Genomic DNA, 24343 nt, shown 5'->3' on the forward strand with positions numbered 1-24343 from the left:
ACCCCAAAATTTTCTTAGTAAGTATGATGAATATGATAGCACATGTAGCAAACATTTTAGTATCATCCTAGTGAGTGTCACGCAATATCCATAAAAATGAACTTTGCATCAAAAAAATGAAGTTGAAAGCTACGTTATGTCATAATCTGTGTCAAAAGAGGAAAGAAATTTCGTATTATTAAATTAAAAGTTATATTAATCAATCATGTACTAACCAAAACCAATAATTTGGTTGAATAATATTTCCAATTAATTCAATGATTATTAAAATCCCTTGTCGCACCAAATCTGTCAGTTACATGTTCCCGGAGAGTGTACATGAACAACGCCAAAGCTCAGATTTTGACTTTCGACTGCATGATCTATCCGTCCATGAACGTTCAGATCTCTTTCCTCGTACCCTTTTGAAATCGGAACTCCAATTGAGCTGCAATGGCCGGATTCTTGGTCTTGGTGGCGGCGGCGTTGTTGGGTCTGTGCATTGATGGCAGTGGGGTGGCGGAGGCGGGTCGGGAGGCTCCGGGAACGACTACGAGGAGGGTGCACACGCTGTTCTCGGTGGAGTGCCAGAACTACTTCGACTGGCAGACTGTCGGGTTGATGCACAGCTACCGGAAAGCCCGGCAACCTGGCCCGATTACCCGGCTCCTCAGCTGCACCGACGACGAGAAGAAGAAGTACAAAGGGATGCATTTGGCTCCCACTTTTGAGGTTCCTTCCATGAGCAGGCACCCAAAAACTGGCGACTGGTGAGCTCATAAAAAAAAAAAAAAAAAATTAAAAAAAAAAAAAGATTTTGTTTCTTAATTTGATATAAAGTTTGGATTTTGAATTCTGGGTTGGATTTAATTTTTCATTTAATGTGATTGGTTTGGTTTAAATGGAAGGACCTTGCTTTTATTAATGCAGAAAATATTGATTAAATTTTAATTAAGATGCTAACTTTGCAGGTACCCTGCAATTAACAAACCAGCTGGAGTTGTGCACTGGCTTAAGCACAGTAAGGAGGCTGAGAATGTTGATTGGGTTGTGATTCTGGATGCTGACATGATTATCCGCGGGCCGATTGTTCCTTGGGAACTTGGTGCTGAGAAAGGCAAGCCTGTTGCTGCATATTATGGGTATATCACTGCTACGCCTTTTTTCCTTTCATGTATATTATACTGGATTTTAGCTGAGAACACATTGTATCAGACAAGAACATTATGAATGCCATGTGAATTCCCTATGATCGGTCGTACCTTGAGTACGTTTATGTAGGCAACCTATGTTAGTTTGGAATGAGAGGCTAGTTAATTAGAGTTGCAGTTTGTACCTGACACGGTGACACCATTTGGTGATCGAAGTGAGATATATTCTATGTTATTGGTCAATCACTCATAGGAGAAGAACAAGATCTTGTCAACTTCATAAAACGCTAGATTTCTTTTCTGGCATTTGAAATAATAACTTTATGGATCTTTTCTTTTGATGGGTTTATGAACAGAAAACACATTTTGCATTTGTAGGGACTGTGGCTATCAGCATATATTCGTATAATGAATTTCTCCTTCAGGTACTTGGTTGGATGCGATAATCTGCTTGCTCGACTTCACACAAAGCACCCTGAACTCTGTGATAAAGTTGGTGGGCTTTTGGCCATGCATATAGATGATCTTCGAGCATTGGCACCCGTGTGGCTTTCGAAAACAGAAGAAGTGCGGGAAGATAGAGCTCACTGGACAACTAATATAACTGGTGACATCTATGGGAAAGGATGGATCAGTGAGATGTATGGATATTCTTTTGGTGCAGCAGAGGTAAGCTTCTTTTCTTGTTTTCTCCCTTAAATTAGTATATCCTTTAGTAAACTATAATGTTGGATGTTTTACAAACTTTCAATCCTTTACATTTCAGCGTCTTCTCTCAGTGCGCGTGCGTTTTCTTGTTAATCGGTATTGGTTTCCTTATTTCCCTTTTCAGGTAGGCCTTCAGCACAAAATAAATAATAACTTGATGATCTACCCAGGCTATACTCCACAAGAGGGTGTTGTGCCTATTCTTCTTCATTATGGCTTGTCATTTAGCGTAGGGAATTGGTCTTTTAGAAAATTAGATCACCACGAGGACGCTATTGTTTATGACTGTGGCCGACTCTTTCCAGAGCCTCCATATCCAAAAGAGGTATGTGATAACTTTTCTTATGCAAGAGAAGCCTGTACATTTTTTTGTTGTGGTAAATACTTGTACATTTACTTTATGGTTTATGTCTGGATAAATTATCCCACTGCTAAAACGCAATTGCTTAGATAGGGCATACTTGGAAATACTGAATGGAATGCTCATTTGGGTTTTGTTATGAACCTGTATGTAAATATTTTTTTTCGAAACGTCAAAGTTCTGTACAACGGAAGATCATGTTCAAGGTCTTGAATTTATTTTTTCTTTATCCAGGTAAATATGATGGAACCTGATAAAAATAAAAGGCGGGCTCTTATGTTGAATTTAGAGTGCATTAACACTTTAAATCAGGGTCTTTTACTACAACATGCAGCAAATGGTTGCCCAAAGCCAAACTGGACCAAATACACGAGCTTTCTGAAAAGCAAAACTTTTGCTGAACTGACTCGGCCAAAACAGCTGACTGCTGCTACTTTACGATTTGAGGAGCCAGTACATGTAGTACAGGAAGTGCAGCAGGAGGTTGTCGATGAACCTGGAAAACCATATCCAAAAATCCACACCCTTTTTTCTACAGAATGCACCCCTTACTTTGATTGGCAGACTGTAGGACTTGTCCACAGTTTTCACCTGAGTGGCCAGCCTGGAAATATCACACGATTACTCAGCTGTACAGATGAAGACTTGAAGCAATATGCTGGGCATGATCTGGCTCCCACCCATTATGTTCCTTCCATGAGCCGACACCCATTAACGGGTGATTGGTAAATCTTTTTCTTCAAGTGTTTTCTTTCCTTCCTATAGTTTATTCTTGGTGGTGGCTTAATGTTAATTCCAGCATCGACATCCTATCTCCCAATCTTTAAGAGAAGCAAAGATCATTCTTTTGTTCTATTATACCAGGTATCCAGCAATTAACAAACCAGCTGCAGTCCTTCATTGGCTCAATCATGCAAATACAGATGCAGAATACATAGTGATTCTTGATGCTGATATGATCTTGAGGGGTCCAATTACCCCATGGGAATTCAAAGCAGCACGTGGCCGACCAGTTTCGACTCCCTATGGGTAAGCAATCTGATTGTTTATTCTTACTTATCATTTTATGGTTGGTATAATTGGGGGTCCAGATTTCTAGTTTCTAGTTGTATAATCCGTACGAGGACTAATTTTTCCTAATCTGTATATGGTAGCTATCTTATCGGCTGTGACAATGAGCTTGCAAAACTCCATACTCGACATCCTGAAGCCTGTGACAAGGTTGGGGGTGTCATCATCATGCATATAGATGATCTTAGAAAGTTTGCTCTACTGTGGTTGCACAAAACCGAGGAAGTCCGAGCAGACACAGCTCATTATGCCACAAATATCACTGGAGATATATATGCTTCTGGTTGGATCAGTGAGATGTATGGTTACTCATTCGGGGCAGCAGAGGTAAATTGTTCTGCTGTGTAAAAAAAGTGCTTCAGTATTTACCCTGAGCATCATCAACATTATTTAGGAAAGTGTTTCAGTGCTGTTATGTGATAATGATTCTATTTCCCTCTGTTTTTCCATGCAGTTGAAACTACGGCATCAAATAAGCAGCGGGATACTGATATACCCGGGGTATGCTCCTGCACCAGGCATCAAATACAGAGTATTGCACTACGGTTTGGAATTCAAGGTTGGAAACTGGAGCTTTGATAAAGCAAACTGGAGGACTGTTGATGTGGTTAACAAGTGCTGGGCCCAGTTTCCAGACCCACCCGGCCCTTCAACACTCGACCAGACAGACAATAACAAACTGCAGACAGATCTGCTTAGCCTAGAATGCATTAAGACACTAAATGAAGCGTTACACCTGCATCACAAGAGAAGGAACTGTCCCGATCCAAACTCAGATGCAGCAGAGGAAGTTGTAGTATCAAGGAAACTCGGTAAGTTGGATGGAAGTTTTGGTCTAGGAAGCAACCGTGTCCAAACGAATCATTCCAAGGAGATTCCAGAACCTACATTGACTGATGGGATGTTTAGTTCTGTGAGGTTCTTGGTCATTGCTCTATGGGCATTCTGTGGCTTGGGCTTCTTAACGATCGCATGGGTGCTGTTTTCAGGTCGTAAAGGGAAAGGTAAAAGAGGTAAAAGTTATAGAATTAAGAGAAGAAATTCTGGTACAGGATTTATGGATATTAGCAGCCGTGATAGGCATTTACGTGGAGTTGAAGTACCTCTATGACATTCTCTTGTGAGGTAAATTCAAAAACTCCATCAAAAGTTGACACCGAGTTTGCCTTTGCCACGAGTAATGTAGTGACCAAACTCGTCCATACGGCATTACATTTGCTAAGACAGGCAAGTTTTCAGTTTTGAAGAAAACAGGTCGTTGTCGCAACAATTCTTACGAAATGCTAGTTTAGGGTTTTGTTTAAGAGGAAGAGGAGAGGCTGTGTGGTAATTTCCATTTTTTATATCACTTTGTATTTTACTCGTATTCTTTCCCATATGAAATCGTATACGCATATTTGGTTGCTGATTTCGCATGGTGTTTCTTTCCTTCTGTGCATAAGTTCTCTCTTCTTTTCGTATTTGAATCGTACACATGCACTTGAAGTTCTGAATTTGATTCCTCCATCCTCAATATCGATTTTACAAAAAAGAAACACACATTTAGTTATGCTATTCATGTTATATTGTAAGATTGTTAAGATTCAAGCAAATGCGTTTTCCTCCGTATCCTCCAACCATAATGTCATTAGCTCCATAAATGTCACCTGTTATTGATCCTTGACGAATAAAGTGAGAGATTAGAGAGGACGGGGTAAATTATCTATTAAACGGTGAAATCTCTCCTAAGAAAGGGTTTGAGAAAGCCCGTCTCCTTGGCCCAATTTGCTTGGATAAGAATCCTAACCAAACTCAATTGCTTGGAAGCCAAGTTAAGGTCTATCATGCTTCTAGGGTTACATTCAAAGCAAGCACTAAAGAACTGAGCAGCCAAAAGGGTCCAATCTAGTGCGTAGGCTCTCTCTCTCTTTAATTTACTCGTATAATTTGATTTTGAATTGGATAACTAGACATGTTTGAGAAGAAGGAGAGAAGGGGAAGCGACATCAACCAATTCAAAATGGCGCCGCATGAGATGAACGAGGACTTCGATGGCAGGACCTGGAGAAGAAGAATAAGAAGAAGCGCCTCAAGATCAAGGACATCCCCAAGAACGGCGACGAGGTTCAAGGTAATTCCCTCTTTAATTTATCCGTACTTTCGTTATGAAATTTTGTAAATTCCATTAAAGTAGTTTTTTAAGTTGTTTTTGGATTGGGATTGATTGCAATGGCTACGGTTAGTTGTGGAGGGATGTTGACAGACACCACTTTTGGATATCATGGAGAATATTGTACCTCCTCTCAACTTACTTGATCGGATTCACTTAAGCGTCCTCTGCAAGTACTGGAGTTGGATTGCTATGCGAAGGGACATCCGCAGTACTGCTCCGCTATTTCCCTGGTTAGTTCTCGCTCAACGTAGTTCCAACTACTTAGAGTTCTCCATCTGAGGGTAAAGTTATCGGGATAGGTTTGCCTAAGCGAATTCGAGGGCGGTTTCATAGTTCCTCCAAAGGTTGGTTGATTATGGTAAAGGGAAAATCCATATTTCTACTGAACCCTATTTCAGGATAGTGCAATTTATACGTATTTTTTTTGTCCAACATCCAAGGAGTCTCCTTTATCCCTATTGTTTTCGTCATGTGGCATGCTATACGTATTGGTCAAAAACGATGAGATTGAGAGTGGAGGTGTTGTAAGTTGCGCGTTACGCTTCAGAGATGGTGATGAGCTGCAAATGAAGTTGGTTTATGACAAAAAAAGGAAAAGTCACGGGAATTTTCATTCCGAGAGCGGGATCGCAATGCCTTTGTGGAGGTCATCATCGAGGACAAGTCATATTTAATAGAATCAACAACCAGCAATGAAGTCTTGCTGATTCATCATGTTTAAAAATCATGAGGTGACTGATTATCGCTGCATTACAAGGACTCTTGATTTCTTAGTTTACAAGATTGATCCGGAGAACGACGAAAGGTTTGTCGAGGTACAGGTTTTGGGGAACCAAATATTGTTTGTATCAAGCCGAGGTTGCTCCTTGTCCTTTCCAGCGGGTAATTCCAAAGGGTTGAAAACGAATTGCATTCATTTTGTAGAGTTAGAAGTAAAGCAAAGCTTGTTTGGTCTTGAGCATCCTTTTGGTACTGGTACAAGCCGCGTCTTCTAAATAGATGGTCGGAAATCTGAAAATTCGGTAAATTCAGAAATCTGGGGACTGAGTTGGTGGAGTCCAGCAAGTTTATGGTAGCTTACAGTTCTTCGTTTCTTCATTTGCAAATAGTTATATTATTGCAACAATTGCAATAGTTAGTCTGATGTTCTTATTTTTTTTATGTTCCAGTGGATTGGTGATCCAAAAGGATATCTTTATTGCTTTATAATAGTTTACCAGACTTAGGTACCATGACGACATGTTATGTCATAAGATTGTTGATATTCGTCCAAACGAGTCTGCATGTCACTATTAATAAAGAGAGAGAAGAGAGACTGAAATAAATAATGAGTTACATTTTCATAACCATTTTATTAATTCTTTTAGTTTTCATATGATTGATATTACCTCTCACACCGTTTTTAATTTTTATGCATTAATCTTCTTCCATTCAATTGATCTGATGACCTGAAATTGAGAGGTATGTGTGAGAGATGAAAATTGGTATGTGAATAGCACCACCCTCTTAATCATATAAAAATTTATCAAGTTGGAGTTGGAGTTGCCTAGGCGAGGTGAAGGGTGGTTTCTTAATTCTTCCAAAGATTGATGATTATAAATCAATATCAGTAGATTCACTACAATAGGTAAAAACAATCGTTTGTCCACAAGAGAAAAAAACCTAGATCAAATCAAATCATATCAAATCCTTAATTAAATCACATCAAATTACTATTGAATCAAATATCTAAAATACTTTCCTTTGTATTATTTGTGTATCTATTATTTGTGCCTTCAGTATTATGATATGTTATACTCTAAGGGGGCGTTTGTTTACCTTCACTAAGTTGGACTGGACTGGACTGGACTAGCTATTAGTCCAATATTGTGTTTGTTCCATGCTGGGACTAACATTGAGCGTTTGTTGCGCCGGACTATCTCGGACTGGATTAGCTTCAAGGACTAAGCTGGACTGGCTTAGACTAGACTAAACTGGACTAACTTAGTGAAGTGTTTGGTGTAGTATTGGACTAAGAAGCTGGATAATAACAAATTCTAATATTATATTATTTAATATATAAATTATTAATATTTTATTACGATCTTATCTTTTTCTTCATCTTTTCCTACCATTTCCGTCCCACTCTTGTCCTCTTCTCTCATCGTCCCACCCTCTCCCTCTTTTTTTTCCTCTTAGACCTCTCAATTAATGTCTCTTTCTCATTCCTGATCAAACTCCTTATTGATTCCAGTGTCTATTTCTCTGTCATCCCTCCCTCTCTAGCTATGTGTTGTTCGAATGGAACCTCACGGCTCCAATTTTCGACGAGTTGCAGGTTTCCCGATGTGTTTTCCAGCCAACCCTCGTTAAATTGGATGAAGTTAGCACCGCCAAAAAATTCATCACCATCCCTAGACCGAGATCTTAGCTTTGAATGCCCGAATCTGTCATGGATTTGAAGAAGCCCAAACAGGCCGAGACTTCTAGGCCATTTTCCGGCCACATTCGACCATATTTTGGCCTCTATTCAGGTAAAATCGTAATCTTGTCACTCCCAGCTTCAATTTGGTATATTTTATATGAAAGTTGGTTGTGAAATGGATTTGAAAGGGAGTCGGAAAGTTAATGATTGATCTAGGTGACCGGAGATGACGAGGAGTCTGTTGGGAGTGGTCGTTGAGCATGACGAGGACGAGAAAGAGAGGATAGTCTTAGCTTGTCCCATGGTTATTGGGGGGTCTCGCTAAGACCTCTTAGTGAAGGGTTTTGTCCATGCTAGTCCTGTTTAGTCTCATTAATGTTAGTCCCAGCATGGAACAAACACAGTATTGGACTAATAGCTAGTCCAGTCCAGTCCAGTCCAACTTAGTGAGGGTAAACAAACGCCCCCAATGAGACTAAAGGGGACTAGCATAGACAAAACCCTTCACTAAGGGGTCTTAGCGAGACCCCCCAATAACCATGGGACTAGCTAAGACTATCCTCTCTTTCTCGTCCTCGTCATGCTCAACGACCACTCCCGACAGACTCCTCGTCATCTCCAGTCATCTAGATCAATCATTAACTTTCCGACTCTCTTTCAGATCCATTTCACAACCAAATTTCATATAAAATATACCAAATTGAAGTTGGGAGTGACAAGATTACGATTTTACCTAAATCGAGGCTAAAATGTGGTCAAATGTGGCCGGAAAATGGCCTGGAAGTCTCGACCTGTTTGGGCTTCTTCAAATCCATGACAGATTCGAGCATTCAAAGCTAAGATCTCGGTCTAGGGATGGTGATGAATTTTTTGGCGGTGTTAACTTCATCCAATTTAACGAGGGTTGGCCGAAAAACACATTGGGAAACCTGCAACTCGTCGGGAAAATTGAAGCTGTGAGGTTCTGTTCGAACAACGCATAGCTAGAGAGGGAAGGAGGACAGAAAAATAGAGACTGGAATCAATAAGGAGTTTGACCAGAAATGAGAAAGAGACATGAATTGAGAGGTCTAAGAGGAAAAAAAGAGGGAGAGGGTGGGACGATGAGAGAAGAGAAAAAGAGTGGGATGGAAATGGTAGGAAAAGATGGAGAAAAAGATAAGATCATAATAAAATATTAATAATTCATATATTAAATAATATAATATTAGAATTTGTTATTATTTAGCTTCTTAGTCCAATACTGCACTAAACGCTTCACTAAGTTAGTCCAGTTTAGTCTAGTCTAAGCCAGTCCAGCTTAGTCCTTGAAGCTAATCTAGTCCGAGATAGTCTGGCGCAACAAACGCCCCCTAAGGAGGCATTTGTTTGCCCTCACTAAGTGGGACTGAACTGGACTGGACTAACTATTAGTCTAGTCCTGTGTTTATTGTTGCACGAGACTAATGTTAATGAGACTAGCCGGGATTAGCCTAGACTAAGGACATCGCTAGAGGTTCTTAGTGAGAGTCCCCGAAAACCATGGGACTAGCTAAGACCCCTCTCTGCTCTCTGTTTCATGAGATGTCAACCACATCGTTCCCGCTCCCCTTTTACACCACCAGGCGGCCACCACCCTCTCCCCCCCCTCAGCCTGAACCCACAATCACGAGACCTCAGATTCGCCCATCCCTGAGATGCTTTATCGTCGAGCTTGTTGTCGAGAGGCAACACTTCTCTGCTTAGTTCCTCGGCTTCATCGACTCCCAATCTTACTCTCCCAAAACCATTTTCAAACACATATCTAACGAACCTGCAACGCTTCACCAGACAGCTTTTGTATTCGATCTCTCCTCATTCGATTTGTTGTGGGTATTTTGGTCATTCACTCATAACTCCACCAATCTGCTCCTATAGAAGAATCAGTCGTCGCCATATTTTTGTTGGACTGCTTCTACAGGTTGTGGCAAAGGGAGGCCAAGATTCTATTTCTGGGTTTGGATGGCGATTAGGATGATCTGGGGACTGGGTTGCCTTGGACGGAGAAGAAAGATGGGGATGGAGAGAATAGAAAAATGGAGAATTGTTATGAAAAAAAAAGAATAGAGTATACTAATAATATAAATTAAATAATATAATATTAATATATGTAGAGTAAATAATATAATATTAAGATTTGTTAATTATTCTGGTTTTTAGTCCGACACTGCACCAAATGCTTCACTAAGTCAATCTAGCTTAGTCTAGTCTAAACCAGTCCAGTTTAGTCCCTGAAGCTAATCCAATCTGAGATAGTCTGGTGCAACAAACGCATCTTAAGATTGTTGATACACGTCCAAGCGAGTTATTTTCTATAAACATGCATGTCACTCTCAATAAAGAGGCTGAGAGGAGAGAAAACGAAATAAATAACCAATTACATTTCCACTACCACTTTATTGATACCTTTAAATTTATTTATATATATCACATAAATAAATGTCTACTGAGGAAAAAGAAATACGTAATTGTATTGGAATACATAAATTGCAAAAAAAAAAAAAAAAAAAAAAAGCATAATAGATTATAAAGTATTATAACATATTCAAAGACCTAGAAATTAGTCGGAATGGTGACTAGTTGCCTAAAGCCTAAGCCAGACTTTAGAGGCACTAAGTGGGGATTTTAAGAATAGTGAATTTCATATGATTAATATAGGATGGCCTAGGCGAAATATTAATCATACAAAAATGTATCAAGTTGGAGTTGCCTAAGTGAAATGAAGGGTGGTTTCTTAGTTCTTCCAAAGGTTGATGATTATGACACATTGCCTCACGCCATTCGTAAGCATCAAACAAATAGCCTTCAAGGGTCATACTGTCCACTTGGTCCGAAAAGGCGAATAGTTGAATTCTCAGACTTTGGTTTTTGTGATAACAGGAAAATTTTGTGCTCCCCTAAGATATATCAATACTCTGGTGTTTTGGGCCGATAAATATTAATTATTTGTATATTGAATCAAGAATCTAGAACTGGATCCTCCTGAGCTCAGGATAGGGATCCTCCTCAGCAGTCCATCCAGACCGTTGAAATTTGATCCAAAGGCTTCAAATAGGAGGTTCCTCTAAAAGTTATAATAATTACAACTGTTAGATCAAGTTTGAACGGCCCAGATGGACTGCTCATGAGGATTCTCATCCTGAGCTCAGGAGAGGATCCAATTCCCAAGAATCTAACTGCTCCCGTGGTAGATGAACCCGATACTAAGACCATCTCCAACATTTAGAGTAAAACCTAACATTTTTAATCCAGAAAATTTAGGTTTTAACTCAGAAATAGTTTTCTGCTCAAACCCTTCTGATCTATAATTTTAGCCAGAGATTATTAAAGAATGAATCTCACCTGTTAGATTTAAAGGAGATGAAAATCCATGCCGTCTGATAAAAATAAAGGAGATGAGATTGCATATGGATGGCCGACAACCCCCTCAGGTGGGGCCCCACTTCCCCTCAAAGTGTCCCATTTTCCTTGCTTTTTGGTGCGTTGCCATGCTTTTAGCGTGTTAACTAGCCTTCTTTCTCTTTTTTCGCAGCACGTCTACGTGCACAGTGGACTAGGTCACCAGGATATTTAGCCCAGACCTATTTCTTAGCTGGTATTTGAGGTTTTTTTTTCAGTTCTAGTACTTAACCCAATCACTCCGAGGAAATTTTAAAACTTACTCCAAAGATTGGAGTTTGCCTAATAGTCTAATAGTACCTAGAATCTAGTACACACTAAAGTCGGAGGGAGGGGGACTTGAAATTCAAATCAGCCAAAAAATTAGAACGTTGGAGGAATACCGTTGGTTTGAACACGCGGGTCCTACAAACAAGAAAAAGTGTAAAGCATTTGAATTATATAAAGATTTGGAGCGGAAAGTCGGACGTCCACTTGTCAGTCTGGCTTTGGCAGCAATAATCCGAAGTCTCATCTCAATCTCTCGTACTCTCTGCGGCCCTGCCGGGGTCCCTCCCAACTTTTCCACGACGCTTTTCATTTCAAATTTCAAATTTCGAAATCGACGAGGACGACGACGAACCTGACGATTTATGCGAATCGTAAATCCGACGTTTGATTAAACAAACACACAAGGGTTTTGTTTTTTTTGCCTCAAAGTTTGGATCTTTCGGACGAAATCGTACCAGAATCATGGGAGAATCGACGTGTCTGATGCAGCCGTTCTCCTATGCTGCCGGCATCCCCAACGACGCACACGAGGTCAGTTCTTCGGTTTGTGTCTTTATTTTTTGTGATTTTTAAGGTTGAATTTCTATGTGCAGAACACTTTTTACTTGCTGGGTAGTTTTTGGATTTCGGTTTTTGAGATTTGGGTGTGAAAAAGTTCGAAACTTTGTGTTGTTGCAGGGGAACCCGATTCATGCTCTTGGGCAGTCAGTGTCGTTCGGGAGGTTCGTGTCGGAGTCATTGGCTTGGGAGAAATGGTCGACATTTTCGCACAACCGGTATGTGGAGGAGGCCGAGAGGTACGCCCGCCCCGGTTCAGTTGCGCAGAAAAAGGCTTTCTTTGAAGCACATTACAAGAAAGTCGCTGCTCAAAGAGCAGCCGCCTTGCTTGAACAAGCAAATGCTAATGCTACTGCTGCTGCTACATCGGAAAATGCACCAGAACCCAAATCTGAAAGCCGGGATCTAAAGACGAGGATTTCAACCTCTGAAGTGTTCGTCGATGAGCAAAAGGAAGAGAAAGTCGAAGAGAAGGTCTACGAGCCAAATCGAGAAGAAGAATCTATTGGTAAATATACCAATGACTATAATGCAAACACTGAAATGGAGAAATTTGAAAGCAGTAAGGTGCACCCTGTAGATCATGAAGACCAAGTTTCGGGGGAGAATTCGGTTGAGGTAGAACTTTCAAGCCAATGTGCTGATAAAGACAAGGAGGAAAACGGCATGGAGCTCACCGGCGCACCCCAGATCGAAAAGCCTCTGTTAAAGGTAAAAATCTTGATCTATAACCGATAAATTTCACACTCATTGACTCATGGAGGTTGCTGAAAACTTGTATTGTTGCTTCAGCAGAGTTACAGATCGAATCACGAAGCTTTGACACCAGTGAAAACGAAAAAAAACAGACTATTTAGTTCCTCCAAATCATCATTAGCATATCATAAAGCACCTAAAGTCCCATCTTCTCCAGCCAAACCCACAGCTCCCAGTTGTTCCAGAAAGGATGACATTATCACTCCGTTGCGTAAATATCCGGCTGCAGAACTGGAGGACAAGAAGAAATCAACTCCGAAATCACTTCACAAGTCGGTCAAATTTACGCCCATCAGGGAGCTTTCTAGACTGACTTCGACCGTCATGAGGAAGATTGAAAACTCAAGAGTTGGTGCTAGTTCTTCCAAGACATCAAAAGAATGCCTGACTCCTCTGAAGACTCCAACTACGGTGCCTCCCAATTTCTTTGAATATTTTGCCAAATTGACCGACGAATGCAAAACTTTGCCAAACTCGCTATCCGCTAAAGAATTTGTCTTTGGATGTGCAGGTATCTAGGAATGAGGTGCACAAACGTTCTACAACCACCCCGTGTTCAGAAAAGAGAAGGTAACTCTGATCATATGAAAAACAGGAAGCTTTCCTTTTTTCAATCGATATGCGATTCATGTCTGATCCTGTTTCTGCTTGTGTATTTCATGAATCACAGGGCCAAAACACCGCTTGATCCCTCAGCCAGTGGAACCAAAACTCCTGTGTCCAAATGGCGTTTACTCCGTACAGAGTATGTGCCTATCTTTTGTCATTTTTCCTGTATAATTCACATGTAGTATCATGAAAGAATATGCAAAAGCAACAAGAATTCTCACATATGGACATAAACATCTGAATTAATGGTTATGTGGGTCTCACGTAGCGCCAATCGTTTAGGACGTCGAGTTCTTATGATTTTCCCTTCTCCCAATTTTCCAGTTGTTCAAAGTTTTTGAGTGCCTGCAGAAACAAGGCGAGGTCACCATTTTCATCGGCCCCTATTGCTTTAAGAACTGAAGAAAGAGCTGCAAGTAGAAAGAAGGCAAGGGTTTTGCCTATTTCTTTGTTATACATGTTCCCGAATTCTAATCATATCTAATTTATGAGATAGAGTTACATATGTGGTTAAAGTTCTAATCGATGTCATGTTCTTGTTCACCGCTTACAGAAGCTTGAAGAAAAGTTTAATGCGAATGAGGAACGAAAGGTGCAGGTGCAAAGAAAACTCAAGGTTGTTCTCTAATTACCAAGCTTCTTCAATCCTTTCTCATTTTTAGTCCGTACAAACCATCAAAACTTTAGGGCTAGAGGTGGTTTGGTTTACAACTTCGGCTTAATACCTTAATCGCTATGGTTATGCAGGAGGAAGAAGAAACAGAAATTGGAAAGTACCGCCAAACCCTTTGCTTCAAGGCGAGGCCGCTTCCTGATTTTTATAAAGAAAGAAAATCACCAAGGAACGAGATACATAAGGTAAATGTTTGTCCTCACCAGTTCAAATGCTCCTCACTGAAAGCAAAAGGTTTTTTAATGTTCGGTTATTTTCCCCGTTTCCTTCCTGCAGGTTCCAGTTACTCCTCAGTCAAAGAACCCAGGGAAAAAGCCCACTCCAAGCACAGTTGAGAGCTCAACGTCTCTACCTCCTAGTGGAGCTTCAATCAAGAGCATTGGCTCCAAGAATGTCCTAGGAAGGAATAACCGAACCCCAGGAAGGAATGACCGAACCCCAACCTGTTCTCTCATTTCACGATCCTTCAAGACAACTCGCGAGAATACTTCTCCAAATATTCAACTTGGACAACCTAAGCTTGAAAACAAGTTTCTGTTGGAGCAGAAGTGAGACGTATCAGTCCTGAAAGCTTCGAGCAACTTTCAGATAGTCTTGATCACACCGCGTAACAAAATGAGTTTGCTGAGACATGGAAATATGCATAGAGATTGTGAGCAAATTCGTTCTTGTATGACGAGTGTAGTTTGCAACTAGTATTAGTGGACAAAGATTTGTAAGATCTTTCCGTTGTTACTTGTACCACGATTTGTTTCAACTCTAGTAAATGTAGAAACACTGGAAAACAGCAAACATGTGGAATTTCTGCTCTGCAGAAAGAATCTCATAATTTTTTAGCATCGAGCCCCTACGAATTAAAGAAACAAAAGTCTTTGGGAAACATGTGATATTTGTGCAGTGTTCTTTCAAGTCTTTGGGAAAGATTGTGCAGAATTTCGATGAAATCAGTCTTATAATCGATTGTATATAACTTTGAGTGAAGAGAAAAATAAACAGATAATTATATACGATGACTATCTCTACCAAATATAAATACTTTATGAAGAAGTCGAAATTGAGAAATAAAATTTTCATTGTTATCAGTAACTTGTACATCAAGGATTCAATGAGAAAGCAGAAGGAAAGAAGCAAAAGGATGTTGACTTCATCCACATTAGAAGGAAAACAAACAATAATTAAACCACTAATCACGTTTGTGGCACTAAGCACCAACCATCATCTTCCTTAATTTGTTGATCAACCACGTAGTCCACATTAAAGAAACCCATCTCTTCATAAACACCATGATGATCAACATCATCAACATAATTTTCCACCGTTCGATCATCATTTCCATCATCATAATATCCAATTGCATAACCATTGATTTCGTGAGCATCATCGCCATCGTCATGGTCATTCTCATAATCGTTAGAGAGATGATCCAACATCTCCGTGGCGGACAAACCCAATTGATTATTCAAGCCGGTTTGCCCGTCCACGACCCGCCAAGTGACCAACCGATGATTGGAAACGACGTCGGACGACTTGAGCTTTTGGTTGCCCTTGGTCTTTTCCTTGGCCTTGGAAGCCGGGTGAATGTGACACTCGGTGCACTTGGACTTGCCGCACTTGCCCGTGAACTTGGAGTGGTTGGTGGGCTTGGTTGGCACCTTGGTGAACAACCCGGCCGTGGGTGGAGACTCGGACTTGTTGATGTGTCGGGTTGCCGGTCTTGGGTTCAACGGTTCCGGTAGGATCCGGTATGTCCGGACCATTCCATGTTGGCGACCCTCCCTCTTCATAGTTGACAAATTGGGGTGTGGGCTAATGAAAAAGATGATGGAGGTGTTGATGTTTTGCTGCTGGTTATATAGTGCAAATGAAAACTTGGGAAGCACGGTGTCGTTTGGTGGGTAGATATTTCGTGTTGGCCAAGCCATTGACAAAATTGACAACTCATTTGCTTGTGTATGAAGGTCTTTCTGACTGTTCAACTGTGTTTAAGGGTGGTTTTAAGAGCCTAATCAACATTTATTAATTGAATTAAAAAGGTTTTTTTTTTTTTTTTTTTTTCAATTTGTAAATTAGCACGTCAAGTAATGTTGAATACAGCCGAAATTAAAATTTAATATTAAATAACTTACATACCCTCATATGCAATAACAATTTCAACCTTATGATGTTTTTAAATACACCTCAATCACATCTAACGTGTATATCCCAAGATTACCTATCGTTTTCAACTCTCAAAATCACTCTCACCTCCATTATAGAACAAAACTGCTGGTAAAACTGGACACTTCTGTTGGTAAGAATATAATTACTGACTAAACTGAAACGTTGTATAACCCCAAAAACAAGAAGAAGAAAAACTCATTCAGAGTATCTTGATTTTCTATCCAACGATTCATGGAGGCCTTCTATCCAATTTTATACATACACCTTACATTCTTCTTCAACTAGATTTCATTGTTTTGCGATCACATAGAAGTAAAAAATAAAAATATATAAATATGTATTTGCACCTAATATGTGAAGAGTGTAGGATGTGAAGGTATTATAAAAAAGTATGTAAAGTGTATTAAAATAAATTTTAATTCATCGTTTCATATTATAATCTAAATCGTTTATTTATTTTTTTATTTTTTATTTTATGTTTTTTTCCATTAGTTAGGATTTGGAGGTGGGTGGAATCGAACCTTTAACGAGGTGGGTATTAACATGGCTAAAGTACCTCCAAACTCACAGGAATCATTTATTTACTTAATCATTATTTATAGGTTTATTATACAAAAGATCAATTAAACTCGAGATTGTTTAGTAATTCATATTCATAGAACAAGTCAACGATTCATCTTGAAAATGCTAGTTTTTGCCAAACTCGTCATTTTATTTTATGAACATTGGTGATTAAATATGGTGAAGATACATTAACTATGAATGAACGAGAAAGAAGGTTCATCCATGACTTGCAATGTTTAGGATTAGTTTCCCAAGAGGCAAGAACTCGCATAGCTCCTACGATTCACGCACTCTACAGGAACCAACAAGCTCGTGATTGTGTGCTTTTCTTCAAAGTTTGAGTGACATGGTTCTTACCAATTAAACCGAAAAACCAAATTAACCACAAATCACGCTTGTGGCACTAACGACTAACCTTAATCTTTGCTAATCCGTCACATAATCGCTAGAGAGATGATCATCGCCCGCCATCATCTATTAGATAACTTGGGTTCGGAGTTCATGAAAGTTCTCGAGCCTTCGGCTCTCAGTTTACCTCGAAAGAATAATAGTTCAGTAAAACTAGCAGTACATATAATTGCACTGCATAATGTTCATACATTGTGGCTGCTTTTGATGCTCCAAATACATGTTTGTTTTTATTTCCCTGTACACAAACAAAGTAAAATACAAGAGACAATCGAAAGCTGACTAAATCTTACATACCAGATGTAAGCTAACATCATACATGTTGAGAGGCCAAGCCAAGCCAAGCTCATAGCTCTATACGTTTTCTGAAACTGAGTCATCGGAAGACTTGACAAGCGGTTCTGTGCTCTCCTTGTTGATGATTTTAGGGGAGATCAGAGCTTTCTTTCCACGATACAGCACGAAATGTTGACCCATGAATAGAAGGTCAAAGAATATAGATATCTGAAAGAGCAAAAACCGTCCACGTATAAGAAAGAGGCATAAATCATTTAAAGAAAGAGACACAAATCAACTTAATCAAGACGTAGATATCAGTCCATACCAAAGACAGCAAAGTCTTTCCTATATTTCCATAAAAGTTCACCCAAGAATCTGGCAACGTGCACAAGTTAAAAATAAATTAAGCACGAAGGATTGAGGATTGATGTTATTGAACTGCAAATATCATTGGTTGAGGAAGAGATGATGAACCTTGATCTATAGACTGCATGGCCATTTGTGCATAATTAGCCACCCCTCCAGAAAAGTCAAGTAAAATGTTGCCAATGCTGAATCCATCTGTGCTCTTCCGCAAGAAGTTCATGACCGCCTAATTACGAAATGCATTTGAATCAACACAGGCTTACTGTTTTTTCATGATAAAATACTAATAAGATACGGGTTCATTCAGCAGTAACAGTTCCTTTCTTTTCTTCATTTCCTGTGCATCTATATACTCTAATTGAAGTGATATCAAATGTATGAAGACTATTCACAATGACACGGCATGGGTGATCCATTGATAAATGAGTACTCAAACATGAGAATTTTTACAAGGACTATAGAGTATAGAAGTCAATATTAACCTGGGGTATATATTTGATGCATGTCATAAAAACTTGAATTGAGCTGCAAAAATCAAAGAATTGAAGTTAGAACGAGAACTTTACAGAAATACAACTATCACAGAATAGAAGAAATCAGTATGAGCAAAATAAACTGAATAAGTTTTGAGGCGACAAAAATTAAATAGATCTTGACATCTGCACTGCTACAAATCATTCTAATTTGGATGGGGATGGTTAAGTTTATCCGTTTATGCATAATGAGGACTGACGAGATGAAACTATTGACTGTCCCCCGAGGAGATGCACACAACAGAATTTCCAATTAAGAAAGAAGCTGACTTTAAAATGCATCCCAAAGCATTGATGAGAAATTAAGTGAATGTCATGATTTCAACTGACTACATTGAAATTCGAGGGACTGAAACGTAATGGTAAGAATCTTACTTGAAAATGGAGATCAACCAAAGCCAGGAATGGCTTGGCAAAGCTAAGAAAACACAAACCGCAGCACCTAACCACACGGCAGCAACAATTCCAATGGAAATCTTGGAGAACTTCTGATTTCCGCGCTGCATAAAGCCATCAACGAAAGGTCACAGACAAAAGTTGCCATGACAATGACGATATGACTAACATCAGGATAGCGAACCTATAACACAGATTTTAAATCAAAACTAGGGAAAGAAAATCAAGGCACGTACTTCATAGATTAATATTTGGTACAGGGTAATTGCCGTCAGTAAAACAGCATGAATAGAGAATGCAACATCATTTGCTGCAACAGGTATCATCTGCAATAACAGGACAAAAAAGATTAGTACTTCCAAGTATACACAAATGACCTCTCCATTCAATCTCTCCCATATATCCTTCCTTTCAGACAGCACCGACTAATTTGATCATTTTGAGATTCCAGATGCTGCAAGTTGTGAGTTGAACTTCTACTCTCAGTACTTACAGTAGGCATGAAATTATTAAGATTTACGTGCTAAAACAGCAAAACACACAATCAACGAAGGGGACTGGACAGCTTTCTGAAATGTAAAATTTCTTTACGGACTCAGAATCCAGTGTCCCATATGTAACCAATCTCCAAGAACCCTAAATAAGCCAAGTCTATCGAGTTTCATCTAAAACATTACATTCGTTGTGTAATCTACAAACTTGCATCAAGTATCAAAATTCAAGCTGAGCTAATTAACCCCTATTCGACTGAAATACAACCTAGCCAATTGTGAAAATGTAACTTTCAACACGAAAAATCGAAGCTTTGCGAGTGGATACAAAAAGCACAGCAGCTGGGAATATAAAAAACAATCATATGAACAAGTAGCTAGTTGGGGAAAGCGAAAACAGAACAAACCTGTTTCTCGCCGTACTTTTCGAAGTACTGCATCTGGACGGCGGAGCTGAAGTAGAGAGTGGCGTTGTAAATGAGGTAAGAGGAGTGCTTCGTCAAATTCAGCACCACGAAATCGAAGTTCAGACCCACCACACTGAAATCCAAACACAAATTTTCAAAACCCACCATCCAAAAATTAACAAGGGAAAAACCCATTTCGAATAAATAATTTGATTGGAATCGAATTCCGGAGAAAAATAGGGACGGAAATTAATCACCTTTTCCGGCGGAAATTCAAAACGACTTGCGGGTAGAAGCTGATGGACCAACTCACGAACGCCGCCCATCCCATCACTTCGTATATGATTTCCAGAGGAATCGAATTCCACGACGCCATTCCTTCTCTCTCTCCTACCGATTCCCCACTCAGCCGGCGGCAGGAGGATTCCGAGCAGCCGTAAATTTGGTCCGGTCAAAAGCGCGCGGAGGGCGCAAGAGTGAGAAGAAAGAAAGGGGCTTTTTTCTCGGCAATGCAATCGCTTTGACTAGTCAGATTTCAACCGTAATTCGCCAGTCCGTTCCATGTGGGCCCCACTCGATGACGTGGCTCGAGCTAGCGACGTACACGTAACGTTATGGAGCTACGATTGGTGCTCTTTTTTATTCTCCAAAGTTTCTGTAGGAGGGGTGAATTAGGCCATCTTCGCGGGCACGTTCATCGAGCTCTTTCTGCAGGCCCATGATTTACAGTTTTTGTTTTTAACGTATATCCCGCCAAATTTCATCGTGGGGTTGGTTGCTCCGTTGTATGCATGCTAATAGGGCAAGGATGTTTCTTATTGTGGTTCCTTCATATTTTTCGCGGACGAGTTACAGATTCTAGTGTAGCTAAGTTTGAATCTTTATTTACGGTTAGGTTTGGGTTTGCATATTTTCAGTTAAAATATATTTTGAGTACTAACGTTAGAGAGAGTATTTGTTGTACCACGAATGAAAAATAAGTGTGAATCTCTTATTTTGTTTGTTGTCCTCATAATACAAAAAATTGTTCTTAATAATAAAAAAAAGTTGTCAAAGTATTTTTTTAATAAAAAATTGTTTTGTGAAGGATTTTTTATGGGTTTTTAAAAGAAAAGAAAACTAATAAAAAAAGCTTGAAAACTTTGAGTTTTAATGATAAGAATAAAATAAAAGGTAAAGTGAATAGTACATGATTGAATTTTTAGTGTAAAAATACGGTTTTTCGTTAAAGTAAATAGTACCGAAAGTTTTTTGTTAAAATTCTCTTAAAAGAAACGGTGTGTGCAAGGTAAAATATGAAAGATCAAAGTCAAAATAGAATAAAGAAAAATACAATGTTCAACAAATAACCTTAATAAAATGCAAAATAAAACATTGATTTTAAGACGAGGCGTTTCAGATTTCAATTGTAAAAATGCTTAAAATTGTAAAAAACAATTCGTGGGGGTGGAACGAAACACTTAAAATTGTAAAAAACGCTTTGACTTTTCAGATTTCAGTTGTAATTTCGTTCCATGTGGGCCCCACTCGATGATGTGGCTCCACCTAGCAACGCACACAGAAATCCCATCGTCATCGAGCTCTTTCCGTGAACCCAATGATTTTCAGTTTGTTGTTTTCAACGTATAAGGCGCCAAATTCCATCGTCATCAACCTTATTTTAGTTACAGATCTGGATGTAACCAAGTTCGAATTTCTATTTGCATCTAAGTTCAAGTTCGCTTTCTATTAGTTAAAACTATATTATACGGACTAATGTTAAAAAAACTACGTAACATTTCTTCTACGCACATTATTTTTCACAAAGCAAGTACTAGCGCAATTTCGTTAACTCTCGTTTCTTTACAAACATGCAGCTGAAACACAAAAGGTAACCCTTCTTTTGGCCGGAACAATGTACAAACGGGGACCAATGTTTACAGTTGATGTGTGCTAATATCATGTACATCTTGACATCAAGCCAGGCGAAGATCTATACGTCTTCACGGACTGCGTGATCGGAAGATTGGAGCAGCGGCTCTGAGCTCTTCTTACTGAGTTTCGGAGGGATCAGCGCTTTGGCGGAAGGATAGAGCAGGAAACGTTGACACATGAAAAGAATGTCAAACGACACAGATATCTGCAAGAGTAACAAACCAACATGTATAAGCAAAAGCGGAAGAAAGTCGTGTGTCAATGGCTTGATATGTACTAGAATCATTTAACGAAAGAGGTTCGGAACGTTGTTTCGATTCATACCATAGATAGCAGCATCTTCCCCATGTTTCCATAAAAGTTCACCCACGAATCTGGAGAAGTGAATAAGTTTTAAAGGAAATTAAGCACAAGGGTACTATCGAATTGCAACTATTGTTCGGTTGAGGAAGAGACGATGGCGGACCTTGATCTATAGACTGCACAGCCATTTGGGCATAATTTGTGACTCCTCCAGAAAAATCAAGTGAAAAGTAGCCAATGCTTAATCCATCTGTGCTCTTCCTCATGAAGTTCATGAATGCCTATATTTCGAAACGTTTTGTATTAATACAGGGATGCTGTGTTTCGTGACTTCAAATCGAAACAACATGAACAAAATACTTAATCAAGGTGAAGCAAGTACTGACCTGGGGAGTATATTTGATGACCGTCATGAAAACTTGAATCAAGCTGCAGCGGTATTAAGTTATTATTCGAAGTTAGAAGCGAACTTTGCATAGATCGCGCTATGACATAAACCGAAAATTTCTACTCATCTTCAAGGCAACAAAAGCAAACTGAAGCTTGACATATTCCAACAATCATTGGTTTAATGGGATGAAGTAAGAAAACGAGCCGACTTCAAATCCATCTTAAAGCATTGACGAGAAATGTAAGGAGGATGTTCCTACCTGAAAATGTTAATTAGCCAAAGCCATGAACGGGTTGGCAAAGCTACGAAAAAACAAACTGCGGCACCTAACCACACCGCGAGCACAATTCCTATGGCAATCTTGGATACCTTCTGGCTTCCGCGCTGCATAAAGACATCAACAGAAGGCCAGACGTAAACATTTCCACGAAAGAATTATGTACTAATTAACATCAGGATAGAACACAAATGTGACTGATTTATCATTGACTTACTTCATAGATAGCAATTTGGAACAGAGTAATTGATGTCAACAAAACAGCATGGGCAGAGAAAGCAACATCATTTGCTGCCACAGGTATCATCTGCAATTTGCAATCATGTACAAAACCCAAATATGTAAGTTCTCTTGGGATTGCTTCTGGAAAAGTCAAAAGTGCTTTCAGACAACTAGAAGTGTTTTTAGTGACATTTATTAGAAGTGCTTCTTAGTTATGGAAGCCCTTGACACTTGTAATGCTTTTTGGGAGAAGCATCTATCAAGTAGAAGCGCTTAGACTTTCCTTTAAAATTTTGTTGTGCTTTTTGCGCTTATGAGTAGAATTGCTTTTCCAAACAGGCTAACCTTATTCCTCATGTAACTTGTATAAAAAATTAAGCTGAGCTAATTATGAACTTGTTTGGATGTGCTTCTAAAATGACTAAAGCGATTTTAGAGAAAATATTTTTTTATTCCAAAAGCGCTTAAAAGTGCTTTCTGCAAGAAGCACCACTTATGTGCTTCTTTTAGGAAGCATTTTAAGATCTTTTTCAAAATTTATTTACATTTTTATTAAGGTTTGATTTTAAAAATATTTTCACTAAAAACGTTTTCAATCATTTTAAAACACGTCCAAACGCAAGCAGTATGACATTTGCTAATCAACTAAATAAGGCCTACCCAGATGAAACAAAGTAGACTTCGACATGAAAATGGAAACTTTGATATGGAGGGAAACACAACAAACCTGTCCTTGGCCGTACTTTTCAAAGTACTGCTTCTGAACGACGGAGCTGAAGTAAAGAGTGGCGTTGTAGATGAGATAGGACAAGTGCTTCGTCAAATTCAGCACCACGAAATCGATGCTCAATCCCACAACACTGAATCCAAATCCAAATCAAAATTCAAATTCCAACCCACCCACCAAAACTTAGAAACTCATTTCGAATAAAGACAAAATTTTGACTGGAATCCAATTCCGGAGGAAATCGAGATGGGATTTAATGACCTTTTCCGGCGGAAATTCAAGATGACTTGCGGGTAGAAGCTGAAGGACCAACTCACGAACGCCGTCCATCCCAGCACTTGGTACGCGACTTCCAGCGGAATCGAATTCCACGACGCCATTTCTTCCTCCCCCACTTTCTCTATCTCACCTCCCGATTTACCACTCGGCCGGCGGCCGGAGGATTCCGAGCAGTCTTAAATTTTGTCCGATTGAAAACGCGCGGAGAGAGCGAGAGTGAGAATTTGCAATGGGAAGAGCTTAACTCAGTTTTTCAACCGTAATTCGCCCGTCCGTCCCAGGTGGGTCCCACGTGATGACGTGGTCCCGCTGTTTTTTGTTTTTTGTTTGTTTGGGTGATGCGGGCCTGTCACTTTAGTTGGGCTTTCAAGAAAGAATTGGCATTTGTGGGCCTCTCAATTCAGTTGGGCTATTGTAGTTTCCAAGTAGCAAAATCTTAATTTCGAATAAATTATAACAATGATTTTTTAACTTTAACTCAATTGAAACAATAGTCGTTTAATTAAAAATTCATTAC

The 24343-nt window shown here is 39.4% G+C and overlaps 5 protein-coding genes and 1 pseudogene across 8 annotated transcripts; 3 read left to right on the forward strand and 3 right to left on the reverse strand.

The window, feature by feature from the left end:
- Positions 1-246: 246 nt before the first annotated feature.
- Positions 247-4681, forward strand: LOC103960998 (peptidyl serine alpha-galactosyltransferase-like). 2 transcript variants are annotated; one of them, XM_009373501.3, is made up of 8 exons: positions 247-749; positions 951-1121; positions 1556-1799; positions 1963-2163; positions 2434-2924; positions 3064-3228; positions 3354-3597; positions 3725-4681. In XM_009373501.3, exons 1-8 carry the CDS (start codon positions 433-435, stop codon positions 4379-4381), a joined length of 2490 nt encoding a protein of 829 aa, XP_009371776.2. In that variant the 5' UTR covers positions 247-432; the 3' UTR covers positions 4382-4681. The 2 variants fall into 2 exon arrangements, with proteins under 2 accessions (XP_009371776.2, XP_048434788.1); XM_048578831.1 differs by lacking the exon at positions 247-749 and having other exon boundaries at positions 982-1121; positions 1509-1799.
- Positions 4682-5221: 540 nt separating this feature from the next.
- Positions 5222-6498, forward strand: LOC108868209 (annotated as a pseudogene).
- A 5204-nt stretch (positions 6499-11702) lies between these two features.
- Positions 11703-14948, forward strand: LOC103959684 (protein WVD2-like 7). 3 transcript variants are annotated; one of them, XM_009372042.3, is made up of 9 exons: positions 11703-12044; positions 12192-12782; positions 12864-13238; positions 13339-13397; positions 13498-13572; positions 13761-13863; positions 13990-14052; positions 14184-14294; positions 14386-14948. In XM_009372042.3, exons 1-9 carry the CDS (start codon positions 11976-11978, stop codon positions 14659-14661), a joined length of 1722 nt encoding a protein of 573 aa, XP_009370317.2. In that variant the 5' UTR covers positions 11703-11975; the 3' UTR covers positions 14662-14948. The 3 variants fall into 3 exon arrangements, with proteins under 3 accessions (XP_009370317.2, XP_048434609.1, XP_048434608.1); XM_048578652.1 differs by having other exon boundaries at positions 13788-13863; XM_048578651.1 differs by having other exon boundaries at positions 12867-13238.
- A 218-nt stretch (positions 14949-15166) lies between these two features.
- Positions 15167-16156, reverse strand: LOC103959685. The gene has a single exon (XM_009372043.3). It carries the CDS (start codon positions 16029-16031, stop codon positions 15297-15299), a length of 735 nt encoding a protein of 244 aa, XP_009370318.2. The 5' UTR covers positions 16032-16156; the 3' UTR covers positions 15167-15296.
- A 1228-nt stretch (positions 16157-17384) lies between these two features.
- Positions 17385-20207, reverse strand: LOC103959686 (cystinosin homolog). Its single transcript, XM_009372044.3, has 8 exons — positions 19971-20207; positions 19714-19846; positions 19052-19141; positions 18795-18919; positions 18369-18411; positions 17995-18112; positions 17846-17895; positions 17385-17745 (listed from the first exon to the last, which is right to left on the reverse strand). The coding sequence occupies exons 1-8, from the start codon at positions 20087-20089 to the stop codon at positions 17596-17598; spliced, it is 828 nt and encodes a 275-aa protein (XP_009370319.2). The 5' UTR covers positions 20090-20207; the 3' UTR covers positions 17385-17595.
- Positions 20208-21524: 1317 nt separating this feature from the next.
- LOC103960946 (cystinosin homolog) lies at positions 21525-24055 on the reverse strand. The gene is made up of 8 exons (XM_009373447.3): positions 23809-24055; positions 23548-23680; positions 22816-22905; positions 22581-22705; positions 22317-22359; positions 22094-22211; positions 21952-22001; positions 21525-21832 (listed from the first exon to the last, which is right to left on the reverse strand). The coding sequence occupies exons 1-8, from the start codon at positions 23925-23927 to the stop codon at positions 21686-21688; spliced, it is 825 nt and encodes a 274-aa protein (XP_009371722.2). The 5' UTR covers positions 23928-24055; the 3' UTR covers positions 21525-21685.
- Positions 24056-24343: the final 288 nt, after the last annotated feature.

This window comes from the organism of the source record quoted next, unplaced genomic scaffold (genome assembly GCF_019419815.1).
Source record: "Pyrus x bretschneideri cultivar Hongxiangsu unplaced genomic scaffold, Pyrus_bretschneideri_v1 Contig13, whole genome shotgun sequence".
Taxonomy (NCBI): domain Eukaryota; kingdom Viridiplantae; phylum Streptophyta; class Magnoliopsida; order Rosales; family Rosaceae; genus Pyrus; species Pyrus x bretschneideri.

Coding starts and splice junctions, on each gene's coding strand:
- LOC103960998 (XM_009373501.3), top strand. CDS start 433: ATGGCCGGATTCTTGGTCTTGGTGGCGGCGGCGTTGTTGGGTCTGTGC. Junction 750..950: donor CACCCAAAAACTGGCGACTG/GTGAGCTCATAA, acceptor CTAACTTTGCAG/GTACCCTGCAATTAACAAAC. Junction 1,122..1,555: donor CCTGTTGCTGCATATTATGG/GTATATCACTGC, acceptor TTTCTCCTTCAG/GTACTTGGTTGGATGCGATA.
- LOC103959684 (XM_009372042.3), top strand. CDS start 11,976: ATGGGAGAATCGACGTGTCTGATGCAGCCGTTCTCCTATGCTGCCGGC. Junction 13,864..13,989: donor GAGCTGCAAGTAGAAAGAAG/GCAAGGGTTTTG, acceptor CACCGCTTACAG/AAGCTTGAAGAAAAGTTTAA. Junction 14,295..14,385: donor CAAGGAACGAGATACATAAG/GTAAATGTTTGT, acceptor TCCTTCCTGCAG/GTTCCAGTTACTCCTCAGTC.
- LOC103959685 (XM_009372043.3), bottom strand. CDS start 16,031: ATGGCTTGGCCAACACGAAATATCTACCCACCAAACGACACCGTGCTT.
- LOC103959686 (XM_009372044.3), bottom strand. CDS start 20,089: ATGGCGTCGTGGAATTCGATTCCTCTGGAAATCATATACGAAGTGATG. Junction 19,142..19,713: donor AAAAGTACGGCGAGAAACAG/GTTTGTTCTGTT, acceptor CTGTTATTGCAG/ATGATACCTGTTGCAGCAAA. Junction 18,412..18,794: donor TGGTTGATCTCCATTTTCAA/GTAAGATTCTTA, acceptor TGATTTTTGCAG/CTCAATTCAAGTTTTTATGA.
- LOC103960946 (XM_009373447.3), bottom strand. CDS start 23,927: ATGGCGTCGTGGAATTCGATTCCGCTGGAAGTCGCGTACCAAGTGCTG. Junction 22,906..23,547: donor AAAAGTACGGCCAAGGACAG/GTTTGTTGTGTT, acceptor TGCAAATTGCAG/ATGATACCTGTGGCAGCAAA. Junction 22,002..22,093: donor TGTGCAGTCTATAGATCAAG/GTCCGCCATCGT, acceptor TCACTTCTCCAG/ATTCGTGGGTGAACTTTTAT.